This window comes from Nelumbo nucifera, chromosome 2 (assembly GCF_055504915.1).
Source record: "Nelumbo nucifera cultivar China Antique chromosome 2, China Antique-T2T, whole genome shotgun sequence".
NCBI lineage: Eukaryota > Viridiplantae > Streptophyta > Magnoliopsida > Proteales > Nelumbonaceae > Nelumbo > Nelumbo nucifera.
Genome location: NC_142650.1, coordinates 99,406,165 through 99,427,862, shown reverse-complemented (window position 1 = coordinate 99,427,862; position 21,698 = coordinate 99,406,165). Strand labels below are relative to the sequence as shown.

General features: G+C 37.6%; 1 protein-coding gene across 1 annotated transcript; it reads left to right on the top strand.

Moving 5' to 3' along the window:
- Nucleotides 1–1,476: 1,476 nt before the first annotated feature.
- LOC104606290 (RNA-binding protein Y14) lies at nucleotides 1,477–20,839 on the top strand. Its single transcript, XM_010271403.3, has 4 exons — nucleotides 1,477–1,806; nucleotides 11,557–11,693; nucleotides 19,876–20,021; nucleotides 20,454–20,839. Exons 1-4 carry the CDS (start codon nucleotides 1,536–1,538, stop codon nucleotides 20,497–20,499), a joined length of 600 nt encoding a protein of 199 aa, XP_010269705.1. The 5' UTR covers nucleotides 1,477–1,535; the 3' UTR covers nucleotides 20,500–20,839.
- The last annotated feature ends 859 nt before the right edge of the window (nucleotides 20,840–21,698 follow it).

Genomic DNA, 21,698 nt, shown 5'->3' with positions numbered 1-21,698 from the left:
GGTTGTTCTTTGAGCAATTTGGGACCAAAGATACTGTTGATCCCATGTATTTTATGGTTGGTGGGAGTGTTATCATTGGTTCCACATTCCACTATACGGACAATGCATTTGGCTAATCCGATCTCCAATTGGGGCTTTCAGATTCAGGTATTGAAGAAGGGGTTTACAATTGATGTATTCCATGAATATATAATAGTGGACATAGAGCACTTGGTCAAATAAGCTCTAATATCATCCAAAGGAACTATTCAACCTAAAAACTTAAGATATTAGGTGAGACCCCTGAAAAAGGTTTTTATTCTCTAATAGGATAGGATGCTCATTTCTATTAGAGTTGTCAATGGGTTGTGTTTATTGGATAGAGCCAAATCAACCAAACGGGTTATGTTGGTTTTAGTTTTTGTGGTTTATGTCCTAAATAATAATTGGATTGGGACCTGCTCTTGATGCTCTGAACCAATTATGATGTGGACCAATATATAGAGGTCTCACTTTTTTGTACTTTTTGTTATATTTCATGTTTAAAAGTGTAAATTTCATAAATCGTACATAAGATAATTTTGGATAAAATTATCAAAATATAAACAGTTTATTATTTTATCATGATTAATAATAGGTGTCAAGTATAATCTGATTTGATTATCATGATTAATAATTGATTCGAGACTGGCCCACCATCTCTTGGTGGGTAATGAACACACTTCCTTTGTGTTGTTTTCAATTGAAACTTAGAATCATGAAATTGGAAAATTCAAATGGATAATAATTAAATACATAGAGAAATAAAAAAAAAAGAGAAAATCAGAAATATATCTTGATGGTTAGCTCAGTTTGGAATGAATACAAATACAAATACAAATACGTAGAATGCAAAACCTTGTATTTTGTATTATTTTATATGTATTTATACTGTATATATTTGTATATGTACTATTTCCAAACTGAGCCTTAATCAATTTTTAGAAGCACAAAATTGAATAGAAATAGGGCCTAATGGGCAGGAGTTCCTATTATAGAACACTTTTTGCAAAGATTTTAATAGAAAACTAATGTCGCGTTTAGGGGGCTTTTCTTCTCTAAATGGGCTTTTTAATAAGCACTTTTTGAATAAGTGCTTACAAGAGAATTACTTTTTAGCATTGGTGGTGATGGGCTTTTTTTTAAAATGTGCTTCTCATAAACTTAAAAAAGTTAGAAGCCAAAGCCATTATGTTTTGGCTTTTTTCTGAATGGACTTTTTGATTAAAAAAGTCGGTTTGCAGCTGTTTTACCATGCGGTTATTTTGGTGCTTTTGGATTCCTATTAGATGCCCCGCAAACACAGCCCAAGAGAGTCCCAGAATCCAGAGAGGATTTGGCCACTTATGATAACCGTTGGATTGGAATAGTTTTTAGATTAGGCAATGGTCGTTGGTGAGCGATCACGTGCAGAGCACGTGCTATTTCGATATAATAAAACCCTTTTTCCAGCTCTAAAACCTTTCCTCTTCGTTCTGAGGGAAAGAAGAGCAGAACTACAGTGCAAGTAGGAGAGAATGGCGAACGCAGATGTCGAAGCCGTGGACTTCGAGCCCGAAGAGGACGACCTCATGGACGAAGACGGAGCTGTGGACGTTGAAACTTCGCCGAGAGCTCCTCTTCCGAAGCTCAAATCTGCCATCACTGGTGGTTCATCCTCGTTGTCTGGTCCAAAGAAGACCAAAGGTAGAGGTTTTCGAGAAGAAACCGACGCGGAACGCAATAGTCGCTTCGCCGCCAATAATTTCGAATCCTTGGACTCGGATGGCGGCCCCGGTCCCCAACGATGTCAGTTCTTCTACCTACATCTATTTCTTTCTCGCTGTTACTGCTTGCTTTCGTATTTTAGGGTTTCTTAACTGTTATGTTGTTTCCGTTCCTCTTCTTTCTCCTTTTAGTTCTCCTTCACTGCATGTTTAGGGTTTTAGGGTATTCTTTAGATGTTTTCAGTTAGTAAAAGCGACCCCTTAAACGAAATGCAATAATATCCTTGTTTGAGATGCATACTGTTATGGGATAAACAACGCCTCGCCTTTGCTCTTATGGAGACTTTCCAACGCTAGATATGTATAGTTATTAGTACTGGCCAGTACTTAGATTGGGGGAGCTGAGGTTCCCACTTTTGGGACAAATCTTCATCCTTTAACTTCCTTTATGAATGGAAATAAAAAAGAAAAGAAGGAAAGGAAACGGAAAGGACATTATATGTGGCTGTCCCAAAATATTTTTTTGACCATAAAGCTGTCCAAAAATATTCTATGCTTGTTAACAGTTTACTGCCTATGTTCATGCTCTCTTTCTAAGCGGATGGCCTTGGAGGTCGCTGATCTTGTAAGTTGTAATCCACCTGAACAAACAATTCAATAACTGTCAGGGATTTAGCTCTCCTAATCAAGTGCCTTAGAGCCCATTGGTCTTCATCTTGTCTGTCAGGGCTGATTAGCTTCTATAGAGTTGTTTGTCTCCCTTATATATATATATTCTTAAAATGCCAAGAATACATATCTACATATATATATATATATTCTTAAAATGCCAAGATTAACTTCTATATAGTTGTCTGTCTCCCTTATATATATATATTCTTAAAATGCCAAGAATACATATCTACATATATATATGTATATATTTATATTTATATTTATAGTAAAATGCCAAGAAGAAGCCATCTGGACCTTGTGCTTTCTCCTTATCAAGAGAGAAAACCCTTTTGTGGATTTTCTAGTTTCTACTTTAAAACCTCTCTACGATTCTTCTTGGCATTACAGATTCTTGGGCCTGGATAATTCCCTAAAGAAAGTCTCTCTATTCTCTCTAAAGTGTAGAGCTTATTCTGGTAGAAGTTAACAATTTCCTTAGCTATCAACTTTGGGTCATTTGTTTTTTCCCTCTCATAAGTAGCTTGCTAATGTAATTTTTTTCTCCCTTTTTCATTTGCATACCTGTAATAAAATTTTCTGTTGCCATCCCTCTTTTACCCACTTCACTCTTGATTCATGCCTCCTACAAATTTGTTCTCTATGGATGAACATCTCTTTAGTCCTCCTTAACTTCTGCCCTTCTTACCTTTCTTCATTCAATCCTTATCTTTTCCGGTGATTAAACTCTTCTAAAGTCTCTAAGTTATATCTTTTCCATATCTGTTGCCCTAAATTGGGACTTTGGTTTTTGTAGGGGTTAAGGGGTAATGAGTCTGTTTGTGCTTCAGAGTTATTACTTTTGCTTGAGTCACTTTGTTTGGACCCTACTAAATCTGATGGAAGAATTTGGATCCCTGTCCCAAAAGGCACCTTTGCTTGTGCTTCTTTCTTCAAATCCCTTAGTCCTAATTTGGATCCCTCTCCAAGGGATGCTGAAATTGATTCTTTATCTCATTTGCTTGGCCTCTTTAATCAGATTTGTCTAGATCCTTTCAAGCCAGACAAAAGGGTGTGGGTTCCTACCCCCAAAGGGATGTCTACTTGTACCTCATTCCTTAAGTCCTTGTTTCAGTCTTACACCCAACAGGCCTTTCCCTCAAAGGAAATTTGGTTCAGGCCGATTTCCCCAAAGGTTATGGCTTTCTTCTGTACTACAGAAAATTAAACACTTTAGGTAACCTACAAAAGAGAAGACCTTTCCTTTGTATTTATCCCAACTGGTGTATCCTCTGTAGAGCTCACGGGGAGGACTGTTACCATCTATTCATTTCCTGTCCACACTCTCTACAGAATTGTGGGTTTGGCTACTCTCTTTGTTTGGGTGTAATTGAAGCTTGCCAGCAGAAGTATGGTTGATCTTTGATCAGTCTACCTTCAGCTGGCCTACAAAAAGAGGAAGATCAATGTGGAGATGTGCGAGAGCAGCCTTGATTTGGATGCTATGGGAAGAAAGGAATGATAGAATCTTTCAAGAGAAGGAAAGAAATAACCAGAAATCGAAGGACTGTGTGTTGTCTAGGGCAATACAATGGTTGACGAATTTGGACCTGTTCCATCAGTTCTTCTTTAATGACTTTTGGAGAAACTGGTTAGCAATAGCGAGGTGCTCTTCCATCAAGAGCAGGGTAGCCCCAAGGTGGTGTCCTCTGGCTGAAGGCTCCTTGAATCTGAACTTCGATGGTAACAATTTGGGCAATCCAGGGCCATCTGGAGTGGGGGATTCTGAGGAATGAGTTTGGAGAGGTTGTTTTGTTGTACTCAGGTCCTTTGGGTCTTGGTGACTCTGTTAGGGCAGAAATGCTAGCTGCTGTACAAGGGGTGCAGTTTGCAAACCAAATGCGGGTACAACAACTAATTATTGAGGGGGACTCAAAGGTGGTGGTGGGCTGGTTAATGAAATATGAGGAGACTTTTTGGTGCTATAAGAACAAAGTTAAGAAGATTAAATGGCTAACAAGGAGACCGGCATATTCCTTGTTAGCCATTTAATCTTCTTAACTGATTGGTGCTCTGAGAACCCCCTATTTGCTAATGTTGTTCATTCATTCATTCCAATAAAATATCTTCTTAAAAGGCAATTAAAGTTATAAAATTATTATTTTCCATGTATAAGAATGTCAAACCCTAACATAGACTTGTTCGGGCTTGCCTTGAGGGGTGTGGTCGGGGGTCCGGGGGCGGAGGCCCCAGCCCAGCCGTTAGACTCAAAAAAAGGCAAAAAGTGCAAAATTTTAAGAAGGCGCATGCCTGGGCTGAGGCGCAAGGCGCACCAAGACTAGACATGCGCCTTTTGAAAGGGGTGCACCTAGAACCTGGGTGAGGCGCTTACCCCAAAATGCTCCTTTCCTGTGCGCCTAGGCGTGCGCCTTTTAAATAACTGGGTGACCCTACAAGGGCAGAGATATTAGCTGTTGTACAAGGGATCCAGATTGTGAACCAGCTTGGGGTGGAGCATTTACTGATTGGAGGTGACTCTAAGGTGGTAGGGGGTGGCTTTTGAACCCAAATTCTGTCATATGGGGCTATAGAGATCTCCTCAAAAAAGTGAAATGACTAACTAATAATATGATAATTAGTGTTCAATGGGTGAGCAGATTGGCAAATGCTGTGGCTGATTCATTAGCAAAACAAGGGGTTTCTCGGGACTGTCTCTTTTGGGCTACTTTGTAACTTGTTCTAGTTGAGTTTGAAAAGCTGTAATTAGTTTTTCTGGAGAAGTCACATTTTGTCCCTCTCCTTGGGATGCTTGTTACTCTTATCGTTTGTGTTTAATAAAAGCATTATTCCGCTCCTCTAGCCTATCCTTCTGCTTCCGGCTGATAAATCTTAGAATTAAAGTTTAACAAGTTTCAGGAATTGTTCTTCTCAATCCAGGTTCCAGAGGGACAGGAAGTCCTCCTTCGTGTGCAAATTAAATCAAGTCAACCTGGTCTTTTGAAGTAATAGATCTGTACAGTTTTGACTAGATGCAAATTCTCTGAATCCCCTCATGATTCTTTTGATTTCCCTCCAATTAAACTTCTCATGCGCAAATCTGCATTGTTGTCAAGGCTTTGTCTAGGCTCCTGCCTAGAAGGTTTAGAGAAGAGAAAAAGAAAGCATAGAAGAAGGATAAAAGAGGTCCCCCCTCTTACAACTACTCTCTTTATTTCTTTACTAAAAGATACTCTCAGAACAAACAAAATAAAAGGGCTGTTCTTTCTCTTTTTGTTGTTCTCTTAAATTTTATTAGCATCAAATTATAACAATTCTTTAGTTGCTCATTTGACATGAAATTGCTTTATTAAATATTTATTTAATATAGTGTTATTTTTGAAATAATGAAACTAATATATTTAATTGCTTTTATCTTTTAGATATGATGATTTGTCTTTTTCTTTTGATAAATAACAGTAAATTTCATTAATGAGAGAAAAAGTGATCACCCCAAAGGGGCCTCATACATCACAATAAAAAGAGAAAACTGAATGCAAACTTCAGCCCTTACAGATTACCGCCCAGCCCTGTGCAACCCAATTCTAAAACATCTTTCCTCACCCTAGCTATTGCCAAAGAGTCTGCCAAGACATTAGCACTTCTAGGCACCCAATAGAACAAGGCATTCAAGGAGCCACCTAGGGCTTGAGCCAATCTCACTAGATGTCTAAACTTCTGAGGACTTTGGTGTTGTGATTTTATCCAACAAATAATGGTTTGACAATATCTTTCCACTTCCACATTTGTCAATCCCTGCAGTTTCAACAGCTTTAGGCCTTGAATTAGGGCTAATAACTACAGATCTTAAGGAATTGTCTTGATCAATTGGCCCCGAGTAGTTGAGAATTATGATGCCATTTACATCCCTAACCAGACTCCTTACTCTAGAATGCCCTAGGTTTCCTAAACATCACCTATGTTTAACGGACCAATGATCCACCCTATTCTTTGTGATCTCAAAAATAATCTTCTTCTTTAAATTTTTCTTCAAGTATTCTTGAGTTTCTTTCACTCCATAACCTTAAAGAACAACTCCCTGCACACATTGCCCTACAATTGTTTTGCCTTTGATTGCCACCACTAAAGAAATCAAGTTTGAATAGGTCTCTCACTTCATTTCGATGCATAGGAGCAATGTGAAAGCAGGTGGTTTGTTTTTCTCAAGTCAACTCAACTAAGCCTGGCCGCATGAATCTTGTTCCGACATTTTGCTCTGTTCAATGCCATATCCATTATAAAGTTATGAGCCCTTAATTCATTTTTCACTACTTCAACCAAGTTTTAAAATGTTGATGTTGATGGAAATGTCACTTGCCAAAATATAGGACATATGTCGGAAATGTCGAGTGGAAATATTGTAAAAATTAGAGACATTGTGGAAATATTATGAAGTATGTGGAAATATGCAATGATATTTTGTAAAATGATAAAAGAAGCATTAATACATATTTCTAGACTATTATCTTATTCCCAACCATTATATAAAGCTAAGAAACTAAGATCAGTAACAAATTAGTAAATGACGATTTACTGATTTATTATGCATTTTGATGTTTTTACAAGGTTATCTGATATTTTCTTTTCTTATATTTAATTCTGATTTATTATAAATTCTAATATATTTATTTCACACTAGTAAATAGAAATACATTGATTCTGATTTTTTAAATATTAAAGTTATAATACAATATGTTTTATTATAAATTTAATAAACTGATTCTCCTTTTTTGTAGTATTAAGATTATGATAAATTCTGATTTCTTATAAAACATAATGAATTTATTATGATTTTTAATACTAAACTTATAATAAATTATGATTTAGTATAAAATTTAATAAATTTATTCTGATTTTTTATATTAAATGTAGAATATGATTTATTATAAAATTTAATAAACATTTTCTAATTTTAATAAATATTTTAGAAAATACTAACTAGTTAATATTTTATTACTTGAAAAATATTTTATGTTTTATATTATAAAGTAATTAATTTATTCTTTTGTTTTTTTATTTTGTTAATTCTTTTTTATAAATATTTTATTTGAAATATTAAATAGAAATTATTAATGGAATAAATTATATTAATATATTGTATTATAATAATATAATATACTAATATATTATATTATTAATGTACATTAGTCGACATCTTGTCGACATAATAGGAAAAAACTGTCTTTTTTTTCGTTATTTGGATCGATTTGGTCGACATTTCCGAAATAATGTAATTTTTATATTACTATCCATTTTCATGTCAATGAGCCTCAACATCGACATATGTCGGGCGACATTAGCGACATTTCGCGACATTTGAAACCATGACTTCAACTCATTCCTTTTTTGTGATGATCCTAACTCTTCTAGGCCTTTTATGTTGTAATATACCACTTCTTCTCACAGGTTTTGTCGGTTGTCTTCTTTGCAGATGACCAACTTATCTAAATCTGCATTCCCTTATTTATCATGGTTCGAGAGAAATCATTGTTATTAGTAAAAACATTGCTATTTTTTTTCTATTTATACGCATGTTGATTGGTATATAAAGCTAAGGAACTAACCTAGAATTCAGCTTTTTGTTTTGTAAAGTTCTACTGCAAGTTGGTGCTCCATTGTCTCCTTGAACAATTTATATGCTTTAAACCAATTTTATAGCTTTTTAAATTGAAAATTAGTCTTCTATGATGTCCTTTTGCTTTTTTCACCATCATTTTGTACAAATGATAAGGTGTAAGTTGTGCTATACTAAAAGTTGGTATAAATCTCATTAAAAAGACCAAGGTGAAGCGCATGGTGATTCCAAATAGAATACCTTATTGTTTTGGTCTTGCCTTAACAACTATGCAAGTTAATTAATCCTCAGATAAGGGCTCTTTAACCTACATACGATGAAAAATGAACAAGTCTTTAAATTAGTTTTAAATGGCCTAAATGTCTTATTCTAAAGTTTAACTTCATTAACAAAAATAAAAATAAAGAAATGAAAAAAAAAATACAAAGCTAGGTCATCATAACATCAATTCAAGTTCTATGAATTGGATAAATTATAGAATAGTGTTTTAAAAGGTGTAGGAGGCATATGCTTGGAGGCGCACCTCTAAGTGAGGCACCCCCAAAACGCCCTGAGGTGTATGCCTCATGTGCCTCAGACAAAAGGATATAAAAAAAGAAAAGAAGGGAAAGGAAAGGAAAAGGGAAAGAAAAGAAAGAAAAGAAAAGGGAATGGAAGGGAAAAGAAAGTTTGAGGGGGGGCTTTGCCCCTCCCCCAATTCTTTTTATTTATTTTTTCTTTTTTTTTGCGTGTGTGTGTTGAGGTGGGGGGTGGGCATCTTTTTAAACCCTCTTTCCTCCTCCCCCTCCTCTTCTAAAAGAGGCTTGTGCCTCTTACGTTCTAAACTATGCCTTACATCTTCAGTAGTGGAATGCCTTACATGAGTTACATCATGCCTCCGTAATTTAAAACATTTCTGTAGAATTCACAAGTTGAATTGACAAACCATAAAGTTCAAACAATAATCATAAGATTTTCTGGAGAAGGATTCAGTTGTAATGTTTGAATTGAAACATTACTATTCATGATTTGAATAGTTAATTGTATTTATAAAATGCAAGAGTTCAACAATATTGCTCAAGTTCCCTAAATCCCCAAGTATTACTCTTCCCGTCCATCCCATAGTTTGTGTGGCAATTTGTTCCCTACTGTCTTTCTCTACTCTCATTTTTGAAAAGTTGAATAAGCATTTTTATTAGGGATGCAGCTTCAGTAATTGGAGGAGTAATAAGAAATATCTGTTGTGATATCCTTCTCAACTATTTGGGATCTGTTGGGAATAACAACTCTCTAAAGGCAAAAATCCTTGCTCTTAGGCAAGATCTAAAATTGGCACCGATGCAGGAACGATCAGATTTGAGGGTGGAAAAGGATTGCCAAGTTCTTTAAAGCTGGATGAGAATGTGAGATAACACTCCTTGGTAGTATAGGGTATTATTATTATTTTTTTTAGAAAATTTAACCAGATTTCATTAAGAAGAAGAGAGGGAACAAGGGGAGATATACAGAGTGGGGGAAGAACCCCTACTAGTTACAATGGGGGAAGCTTGTCGCTATACAATTGCTCCAAATACACACCAAATTTAGCTAGGCCATCTGCAGTATGATTCTGTTCCCTAGGAATCCAAACTATGTTAACATTCAAACAATTCAAAGAATCCCAAGCCTCTGTCAGATAGTGATTCAGTCTCCAAGGACCCCTCTCTTTGTCTCTCAACCATTTTATCGTATTTTCTGAATCTCCTGCAATAGTCAAATTCTGAATTCCCAAATTTTTTATTATCCTGATTCCGGTGAGAACAGCCATCACTTCATCCTTTGTGGAGTCAGCCAAGCCAATTGGGCCACTAAACGTCCAGCATATATTTCCCCTTTCATCCCTTACTATGCCTCCAATACCAGCAAACCCAGGGTTGCCTAAGGCACAACCGTCAAAGTTAAGGGTAATCACCCCTTCAAAGGAGAGAATGTGGTGTCTGAAAACCGTTTTCTGGGGATGAGGGAAAAACAGAAAAGGGTAAGCATCTCTGTTCTTATCATTGACTGAAAATCCTTTGAACAGATCTGAATGCACCGTCCATAGATTGCAAAGGTAAGTAATGTCTGAGATTAATTCCTCCAGGGTTCTGCTTTTATTGTCAAAGAGGTGATTGTTTCTTTCATCCCAAACGCCTCATAACACTGCATGTAACACTGATTGCCAAAAGACTTTACCCCTTTTACTTAAATCTGTTCCTTGCAATTGGTGCAAAATGTCCATAATATGTTTTGGGAAGGCCCAGCTATAACCTGCCATTTTCAAGAAGTGTGACCATATATCCTTTGGGTAAACCTGCAGTGAAGAAAGATGTGATCTGCTGATTCACTCTTGCTGAGGCATAGAATACAAACATGGGGAGAAATGAAGCATCTACCCAAGAGTTTTTTTCTGAAGGAGATCACAGGTATTAATTTTTTGGAGACAAGCTTCCCAAACAAAGAAGCAAATTCTTGTAGGAATGTGGCTACACCAAATTTTCTTAGCAATCAAAGCCCTGAACATAGACTTAGAAGAGAATTCATCATTTGGGTGTAAGGTCCAGATTCGGGTGTCAGAATAAGAGGGGGAGGTGTATGCTTCTTTGAGGGTCTGAATTAGGGCTATTAGATCAGGAATCTCTGAGTTCCTAAGGGGTCTTCTGAGGTGTAGGTTTAAAGATTTCTTGGCATTTGGTTTGGAAGGCAGGAAGAAATAGTGGCTTCTTGGTTGAGGGATAGATTAAAAAGCCTAGGGAAAGAGGCAGCCAGGGTGGAATCCCCCCACCAAAGATCTTTCCAGAATTTAATTTTAGAACCATTTCCCACTTTATACCTTATAAAAGGAAAGAAAGAAGTATTAATGGAACAGATACCTTTCCAGGGATTTGTTGCTTATATTTCTGTCCAGTTTTTTGAATATACACTTATTTTTCAAATGAAATTGGATGTTACTTATAAACAAATTATTAGGGATGCAACGCAGTGGCAGTTAGGTTGGGCCTGGGTGGGTTGGCTTTGGTCCAGTTTTTGCAATCTAGCCTAAAAATATGAAAATTTAAGTTGGGGAAGATTTTAACTCTATATTCTGCACTAGCTATAAAATATTTGTCCACTGATTAAATGGTAGCTGTTCTGGCAGATTTGTTTTCTACAGTAGCTTCTGCCTTCCATGTCATAGATCAAATTTATAATTTTAATATTTAGATGCTACTAATCTTGAGTTCTTTTTATTGTTTATTTGTCTTAGGCCTACTCATTTGTCCATGAAATACAATATTTCTGTTTAATTTGCCATTCTGGAATCTTACTTTTCTTCAGCATAAAAGAGTTTTTGTCTAAAGTCCTTTTATGCACCTTATACAAAAAAGAAAAAGCTTTTCATGCACTAATTTTTGTCATTGTTTAGCTTATTGTTTTGTATTACTATGCCAGATGATCCATGGATAAAATTGTGTCCAAATGTCTATTATATGGTTCATCTCATTGAGTCTTTTTAGTATCTTTATTTTCTTTTTTATCCCTTTTTCTAATTGTAATCTTTAGAATACTTAATTTTTCATTAAATATATTCAGCTATTGAGGGATGGATTATTTTGGTTACCGGGGTACACGAGGAGGCACAAGAGGATGATCTCCAGAATGCCTTTGGTGAATTTGGGGAGATTAGGAACTTGCATCTAAATCTTGATCGTCGCACGGGATTTGTGAAGGTAAGTAAAATTATTTTAATTTAAAATATGCATTTGGATCCATCACCAATGAACCTCATATATAGATGATCTTAAACTTGACTTTACCTTTTTTTTGTTTCTTCATTTCTTTGTATTCTATCTATGTGGATACATTTGTTGACCAATGATCAAGGATTCATAATACTGACAACCTACTTTTTTCTATATCGTGAGAAAGTTATTATTGAAGATAGAAATTCACTAGGTTGGTAAATTCTTTTTTGATCACTAACTGTAACTCATTAAGATTAAATCTAGAGTATCTGTACAATTAGCATTGGAGATAAAATAGCATTTCTCCAAGCACCACAAAATTTACAGCTGAGCCTATAACATTTGATCTCTGCCCACCCCACCCTTTGTTTTGCCAAGGAATCAGCCATGCTGTTGGCCATCCTTTGCACTGACTGAAAATTTTCATCCATGTCCCTTGTTAACCATTTTAGCCTTTTCATTCATTTTTGTACACCCAAAAGACATTCTCTTAATTCTTGAGCCACTTAATCACCAATTACAGGTCTCCTTCAATAATCAGTTTATTCACGTTGAGCTTCTTTGCTCTGTAAACTCCCTTAATGCCATTATTTCTGCTTTCAATGAATCTCAATACAAATCGGTCCTGAAAATTATGCTACCACATGACCTGATTAATTCCTGTAGATCCCTCCCACACATTATAAAGCCTTGCAAATGTTTATGGATATGGGTTTTAGGTGTAGAGAGAAGAAGAGAAGAGAGAGTAGAAATGAGTGTGCACTTGGTGGAGAGAAATGTGTCTTTCCCCCCTTGTTGATTTACTTAAAAGAATGAATGAGAGAGACTGAAAAAAGAATGAATGAGAGAGGGTGAACTCCTCCAGAGGATGTGGTGGGTCTCTTTGATCCAAATTTCCTGAGACCGCCAAAGAAAAGGGGAAGAATTATGTGGAAAGCAGTGAGAGCAGCCATGTTATGGACTGTTTGGGAAGAAAGGAATTGGAGGATTTTCAGTGAAAAGAGTAGAACAGAGCTGGAGATCATTGACGCAATTAAAAGTAAGTTGCACATAGGGTGAAGACCCTGGAGGACTTCCAATTTTTCTCAATAATGACATTTTGAGAACCTGGAAGGAAGTGGCACTATCGGCTCAAGTCAAGGAGGAGTAACTATGAACTGGACACCCCAGCAACCAACTTTGTTATACTCAACTTTGATGGAAGTTATTTTGCAATCAAGTTGCAGCTGGATTGAGTGTAGTCTTCCGAGACATAGAAGGAAAGATGTTTGTTTTGTTTCCAGGACCCTTGACAGATGGTAATAATGCATTGACAGCTGAGCTGCATGGACTACTTCATGGTTTAAAATTTGCTAAGCAATTTGGTTTCCACAACTGGAGGTAGAAGGGACTCTCAGGTGATCATTTCTTGGACAAAATGCAACTATCATAACCCGTGGATCTACAGACATACTTTTTGGGAAATAGAAAGCATAACAAGGAGATGAATGTTGTCTTTAAATGGGTAAGAAGAACAGCAAATGGGATGGTTGATGGTCTGGCTAAACAAGGGACAGCTAGGCACCAAATGTTTTAGGCAACATTATATATTATATATCAGTCTGTGGGATGGAGAAAACTCCCACCTTATTGTAATACTTAAACTTGATTTTAATAAAATCTCGTTTTATTGGTAAAAACCTTATATGCTTAATATAGCTTCTACAACTTCCCCTCATGCTAATTCATCTCCTTTTGTGACTTAAACTTGTAGTAAATAGGTCAGCTAATTCATCTTCAAATTTGACAATACATCTTCACTGAGAACTTCCTCTCTTACAAAGTCCTTTAATGTCTTTTGTTATTTCATGGAACATTGGATTGACACAATGTGGATTGCAGACTAGTTATCAAAGAATAACTTCATGGGAGTTGAAGTTTTTCCCCTTTTTCTTTTTGTTTTGATTGGTAACATAGGAGTTGAAGTTGTTAGCAAACACCCAATCTCTTGAAGCACGTTCTTTGACCATATTAATTGAAATGATCAGCACCAATAACCAAGAGATACCTGGCACCACTGTCTTCAGTAGCTCCTCCTCTTTAGTGGAGCTGGTGTTGAAGATCCTCATATTATATTTCCTTCCAAACTGTCCTTTTTGTTGTTCTTTTTTTGAGAAATGTTAACTGAATTCATTAAAGAAAAAGAGGTTACACAAGGAGGTGTACAAATGCAAAACAGGGATCAGACCCCTAAAGATTACACAGGAGGAACTCTGTCACAGTACAAGGTCTCTGAAATAGCACCTAGCTTTGTTAATCCATCTGCAATGGCATTTACACAGGAGGAACTCTGTCACAGTACACCCAGCAGATGTTCCCATTTTCATCTCTTAAAGCACCTCCAATGCCAGCAACACCAGGGTTACCTAAAGCACTTCCATCAAAACTTAGAGTTCCGGCTCCTTCCCTTTTGAGAAATGCACCCCTGGAGATGGGTGGGGGGGATGGGGAGGAGAACAAGAAGTTAACTGCATTCCTGTTTAGATTGTTAACATTGATTCCTCTGAACACATCTGAGCTGGAAATCCACAAATTAAAATGATAGTTGATGTGAGAGATCAACTCACTCTTGGATTTGGCCTAATCTCTTTCCTCCCAAATTCCCCAAAGCACAGCATGCATCACTATTTGCCAGTACACCTTGCCTCTCCTACTCAGTCCTTTTCCTTGCCACTGAAATAGCAAGTCCTGAGGTGATTTGGAGCAACCCAGCTGTACCCGGCTAGCTGCAAGAAGTAGTTCCAAATGTACCTGGTTTCCTGGCAATGGATGAACAAGTGGTTGGCTGACTCTCCTTCTCGGAAGCAGAGGATGCAGACATGGGGAGAGATATAAAGTCTGCCAAGATTTTTCTTTTGCAGCAAATTGCAGGTGTTTATTCAATGCAGACAAGCCGCCCATATGAAGAAGCACACTCTTGAGGGGACGAAGTTGCACCAGACCTTCTTGAAAGGAAAAACACAGTTTTGCTCTTCTGCAACCAGAGCCTTGAAAAAGACTTGGAAGAGAACTTGCCAGCAGGGTGGGGTTTCCAAACACGGGAGCCTAGGGAGTTTGGGGAAATGTAGGCCTCTCTGAGAGAAAGGAGGAGGTCAGTTAACTCATTGATCTCCGAATCCCTTAAGGGTCTTCTAAGGCTCAAGTTTATATTTCTCTTGATCGGAGAAGAGGGAAGGCACTGGGAGATGGTTGCTTCTTTGTTGAGGGAGAGGTTAAAGAATTTAGGGTAAGAATTTTCTAGGGTAGAATTGCCCCACCGTAGGTCTGTCCAGAACTTTATTCTAGTGCGCCATTACCCACTCTAAGCTTTATGAAAGGGATAAAACTGTTATAAGTAGAAATGATACCTTTCCATGGGTTTGCGGAAGCTAGTTGGTTTGAATGAGGATTGCAATCCCAACTGTTTGCGTTCAACTCATACTTGCTAGTGATAACAGCTGCCCAAAGAGAATTTGTTTCAGTAGGGAATCTCCACAGCCTTTTTCCAAGGAGAGAATTGTTCTTCTCTTTTAGGTGGCCAATCTCCAACCCTCCAGCCTCTTTAGACTTACAAACCCGAACCCAATTCACTAGATGGCTTTTTTTCTCACCTCCACCTTTCCAGAGGAAGTCTTTTTGAAGTTTCTCAAGCTGTAATCTAATTTTGGCAGATAGGCAGAGTTGCAAGGGAAGCCTTAATAAGAGTAAGTCTACCCCCCTTTTGAGAGATAGCAGTGTTTCCAAGAAGCTAACTTCTTTTCACATTTTTCCACCACTCTGGAAGCTTGGACTTTTTGGGTTTCTATCAGGAGGCAACCCCAAATAAGAAAGGGGGAGGTTTTCCACTCGGCAGTTCAGAATTGACTTAAAAGGCGAAACTTTCTGAGAGAGCTTCTTCGTCTGAGTTAAAAGTCATTATGACTACTTTTTGAGTAAGTAACCCTCAAGTCTGTAACTAATTCAAAGCAATTTAAAACCCTTTTCACATTAGTGATGTTTTCCAAATTAGCCTCCAGAAACATAATAATATCATCTGCGAATTGGAGATGGGAAACATTGAGAGCATCTCAGCCTACCTCAAAGCCTTTGGCCTTTTCCACAAGCTGACTGAAAACATCCATCACCAAGGTGAGGAGGAAAGGGGAGAGAGGGCAGTCCTGTCAAAGTCCTCTACTTGCTTTAAAGTAACCTTTGTGCTCTCCATTCAAAAGGACTGTGAACCAGGTTGAACTAATGCAGCCTTTCATTCACTGCAACCATTTTGTGCTAAAACCCCTCAGTTTCAGAACTTGGAGGTAGTCCCAATCTACTTTGTCGTATGCCTTCTCTAGATCTAGTTTGACAAGGAGACCTGACCTACCACTCTTCTTTCTTCAACATATTGTTTCCTATTAAGATGCTGTACACAATTTGACTGCCTTCCACAAAGGCAAACTGCTTAGGAGAAACTAGATCTCTTGGGGCTCTAAGTCTTTTTCCCAACACTTTAGCCAGAATTTTGTACACACTCCCTACTAAACTTATTGGCCTTAAGTCTTTCACTTCCAAAACACCTCCTTTCTTTGGGATGAGACAAATAAAAGTAGAATTGTTTCCTTTGTTTACAACAGCCGAGGAGTGGAAGTCCTTGAATACCTCCAAAAGATCATGTTGTATCACATTCCAACAGTTCTGAAAGAAAAATGAGGGGAAACCATCAGGCCCAGGGGCTCTGTTTCCATCTATGTCAAAGACTGCTTCCCTTAATTCTTGCTCCTCAGAATCCCTTTTAAGCCAAGACCTCTTTTCTTATGCTAGAGCCGGCCCATCCCAACTTCTTAAAGTAAACTTTCAAATACTTTCCTTAGAGTAGAGCTCTTTGAAGTGGTTCAAAAAAGCCTCTATTATTTCATCTGCGTCCTCCACCTCCGTTTGATCCACCTTTATTTTTGAGATAAAGTTTTTCCTCCATCTGCCCGAAGCATAACTGTGGAAAACTTTTGAGTTATTATCACCTTCCTTTAACCATCTAACCCTTGACTCTGCCTCCAAAATATTTCTTCACCTTTTCCCTGGAGCTTCTCAATACATCTCTTCTCCTTCTTCCTTCTTCATCCAGGGTGCCTAATTGCTCCTTTTCATCTTGGTTTCCAGCTCCAGGAAGATAACACTTGTTTCCTTTGTAAAAGATTTGATCTCTTCTCTGCCCTGGGATCTTAGTTTTCTTGTTAGATATTTCAACTTCTGGGAAAATCTGTAACCAGCCCCGCCTTCTACACTGCATTCCTCCCACCAAGAAGCCACTTTCTTGTGAAAATTCTTATGTAGGGTCCACACCTTTTCTAATCTAAATGGGGATTTCCCTTTCACAACCAAGTCCGTACCCAAGACTAATGGCGTCTGAAGTACAGCGAGGTCTGGTTTCTTGAATAAGATCTAGAAAGTGCTCTACCAGAAACCCGTCAAGTATGCAGGTTATTAAGTTCTCTTGTAAATTTGACCAAGTTGAGGGAGATCACAAAGGTTATGTCTAGAAATGAATCTAGAGAATCCTTCATTCTTCTGGCCACTGATCTTTTGTTGGAATTTTCTTGGGAGAATCTTGTGACATTAAAGTCACCCCCTAAACACCAAGGAAAATCATCGTACTCATGCAAAGAATCCAGCTCTTCCCAGAATTTTTGCCTGTCTGAACGAGTGTTTGGGCCATAGACTCCATTCAGAATCCAGCTGAATCCCTCATTTTTGTTGGTAAATAGCACGGAAATTGAAAACTCTCCTTTGTCTATTTTGATGCCAGATACCTATTCTTCATTACAAGCTAGGATAATCCCCCCTTGAGGTGCCTAGAGCAGGGAGAACAGCCCATTTTTTTCAACGAATTCCCCAAATTGCTCTCAGCAATTTTCTGTCTACTATTTTTGTTTCTTGTGAGATGACTATATTTGGCCTTTGTCTTCTTAATGCATATTACTAGACTTCTCTTGAGCTGGCCTCCTAGACACCTGACATCTCAGTTTAACAACTTCATTGTGCTCCGATTACTGATTTTGCCTTATTTGCTGCCCTAGGACCGGTTATCTTCTGATCCTTCATTTCTCATTGAAGTCTCTTTAATTCCCTTTTAGAGTTCTTTCCTCTTTTCCCCAAGTTATTTTTCCAATTTCCACAACTCCCATTATTTTTTGTCTCTGACTGTCAGATGTTTCCTTTTCTCCACTTATCCCCAAATTCCTAGCCATATTGATTGTACCTTCTTCCAATTGCACATCCCTTCTATGGCTGTCCGAACTGTGAGGGCCACTTTCCAAGTTTTCTTGATGTTTTGGGTTGACACTCGGTTGGAAAGGCACTCCATTCAAATCTGAAATACTGTGAGACAAAGTTGGGAATGCTCAGGTGAGGCGAAGTTGGAATAGGAATGCGAGTCTCGTCCTCGAACTTTCCATAGGCTTGCTGGCTCACACTGTCCAATTACTGCCAAGGTGATTGAAAACCAGCAATCTTACCCTTCCTCTTAAGGCCTCTGACAGGTCTGCATGATAGTCTCAAGGAGAGTCCTTGGAGGAAGAGGTGGTCTGCCGACTCGAGTTGGCATTGGCAGAAGACACAACCTGAAGATGGGATAAGCATCCCCTTAGATAGCAATTGCCAATCAAGTGATTCTTGAAGGGAAATACTGGAACTAGTAATTGGGGCTGTTGCAGGATTGTAAACAGTGCCACTATGGTCCTAAAATTAGGGATGCTGATTTGCTGAAGCTAAAATAAAGAAATGAGCAAGTTCTTGCTGTGCAAGTATTATGGACCTATGATAGTGAATTACATTGGTTGAAGATGTAAAAAGGGTGATTCTGATGGTTAATAGAGGATGCTGATGGTGGCGAGAGATGGTAATATTGGTTGCTTTGATGATTTGTGATCATACATATTGGCATATATTGTAATGCATAATGCAAGGTTCAAAATATCGATAGGCTTATCGGCCTGTATTGAAGGCCAACTTTATTTTTTTCCTCTTCTGTTTTTTTCTTTTGAACTGGTTCAGGGTGGTCAGTTTAAGGCCTGTCTACCCTTGAAATAGGTGGGACCTCGAAACACCAAGTATAGCGGTGCATTAGAGGGTTACTAATATGATACTTATCGGTCGATATGCCCCGATATGTTGTGATATTCCAATCCTTGGCATAATGTAATAGCCAAGGTTCAAATTTTTGCAATGTATTGGTTCATATTGGCTGATATGTATCGTTCCATTAAAGGCCTGATACATGGAATGTATAGAAACCAGTTGTGTTTCGTTTAATCTGTATTGGGCTGATATGGCCCCATATCGGACCGTTTCAGGTCTGCATTGGTCGATACAAACCCGATACGAGCCAATACTCTAATGCATCAGCCATACATCACAAATTAATTACTCTCCCTCTCTCATGAAATTGTTATTGATAAAAAAGTTACTCCCTCTCTCATTAGTCTTTTTTTTTGTTGCTAATCCTTCTAATTAATTTCTTTTAAGACAAATTATTTTGATTATCTGAAAATCAAGGAAAGGTATATATGTAGACATTTTAGTTTTTCTGTCATTTTCAGCAGTTACCGATTGTGTCCTGATCTCTCACACTTCATGTAAACCATTAAAGTAAGGTTTTTATGTTTAAATAATTTATGGTCATATATACCTTGTGCGTATTGTTATTAATATATTTTTTAGGATTTATTTGAGTTTCATAGCGTATTCATGCGTATCTTGGTTTTTCATCTGTATCTATGCATATCCCAAGCGTTACGTTTCTTAAAATTCTTTCTGATACATGTGTTTCCGATACTTTGAACCTTGGTAATAGCTGTTATTTCATACATTGTCCAATTTTTTGTGTTTTGTACATTTCAGTATGCTGAATTCTTTTAGGGAGACATGATCCATCTTATCTTTTGCTGATAGGTACTAGCAACCGACCTTCTATTCTGGCCATAAATTCTAATCATAGTCAACTTTCTGTTTTATTGGATTGAATCTATTGATTGAGGACAAAATAACAAACTGTTGCATATTATTAGTTCGAGGATTATCATATTACATTGGCTTGCTACGATCCATTCTTTGTCTACTAATTTCTCTTGCAGGCTTCCTCTTTTAATTGACAGATGTGGAATTTTTTGATCTTCAGGGATATGCATTAATTGAATATGAGAATTTTGAGGAAGCTCAGGCTGCAATATCTGCAATGAATGGAACTGAGCTTCTCACTCAGATTGTCTCTGTCGATTGGGCCTTCAGTAATGGACCTTACAGAAAGAGGAACATGAGGAGGAGGTTAGTTAAAATTCTCCTAAAGTGATTGACTTCTGATTTTGGGCATGTTACTGCCAGCTTCCATTTTGTTTGTGGTTATGGGGTTGGAATTTAGAATCACAAAAGTACAAGATGTAACAACCGAGTTTACATTTTGTTGTCTTACGGTTTTAAGGGCTCTGTGATGTACGGCCCTGATTGCTAGAATTGCATTCAAATGAATAGTTAATCGCACAAGGACAAGATGTATCAACCATGTTTACGTTTTCCTATTCTATGATTTAAGGGCTCTGAGACATGCAAGGCCCACGATTGCTAGAACTGTTCTTTATTCAGATGGGATAATTTATTTTCATTTCGAGTCCCATGCTAGGTTGCCTACTGAGAATCATGTCATTGTCGTTTCCTTTCTGCTCTTGTTTGGTAATCATCATTCTCTGCTCTTGTTTGCAGATCACCGCGTGGACACCGTTCAAGGAGTCCTAGGAGGAGGTACTGAGACAGTGCTAAGGTGCCATTTGGTTTGTGGTTGTGGGGTTGGAATTTAGAATCGTGATGAAAGATTTCGGTTGATACTTAAGCACTTGGTTGTGGCATTTTTTTTTAATGCGGGACTAGCTTGTAGTTTTTTGTCTAAAGCCTGTCTTAACCCATTTCTTAATTTTTCTTTGTATTCCTCTTCTTTAAAACATATGGTGTCTGGATGCCGTGCTGTTCCCTTGAAATATGTAAAATGGAAAATCTAATGCTGAGTTAAATTAAATACTTAGAATTTGTTACAGATACTGGTAAATTGCCTGGATTCAGTGCTCAGATGCTAATTTTCTTCATTTTGGTTACATCTGCCTGTTGGGACTTGATTTATTCTTGGACGCTAGGTGTTTAAATGTTTTACTCTTATGCTCATCCCTTGTGGCTACTGGTTAGGTCTTCAAACCGATCAAATTGGATATTCCTAAATGAAAATTCGATATATGTTGTCATTTGAGGTTGGTTCATGATGATGCCCATGAGGTTCTCTAGAGGGGGAGTGGGGGTGGTGATACATGATGAAACTATAACGGTCTGTTATTGTCCCAAATCGATTCATGGCTCAGCTTGCTCCCCTGAAGAAAGCGGAGCAACGGCGGTTTTGAAGGATTAATGGTGAAGCCTATAGAGGACTCGGACTCGGTAACATCTGAATATAGTCCATACCATCACTCGTACAAGTATCACACTATATGAATTCCCAAATTCCAAGCAATGTTTCTGTCTCTCTTCAACGTGTCTTCCATGACTGTCCAAAGCCCAAACTCGCTGATGGTCAAGAAAATGGATTTTTACAAACATGACCACCTTACATTACAGTTTAGAAATTTCCTTCTGTGATGATTTAATTCTACAATTCTATCCAAAACCTGAAAATGGTGATGTGGTTGAATATCGAGGATGAAGTAAATATATAAATGCTGCATTACGAACTAATGTTACAAAGCTAAAAACAAAGTTGGAGACACCGAGAGCTAAAAACACAAGTTAATTGCCATGGCCTTAAAAGCAAGAAAAAAAAAAAAAAGAAAAACACTAGTGAAGTACTTAAATATGCAGAACTGTAAAACACTTTTATGACAACTGACAAGTTGATAAGTGCTCAGTATGGATTTTTAGCTAATGTACTTTCATATGACAATTCGAACTGAAAGAATACAGAAAACC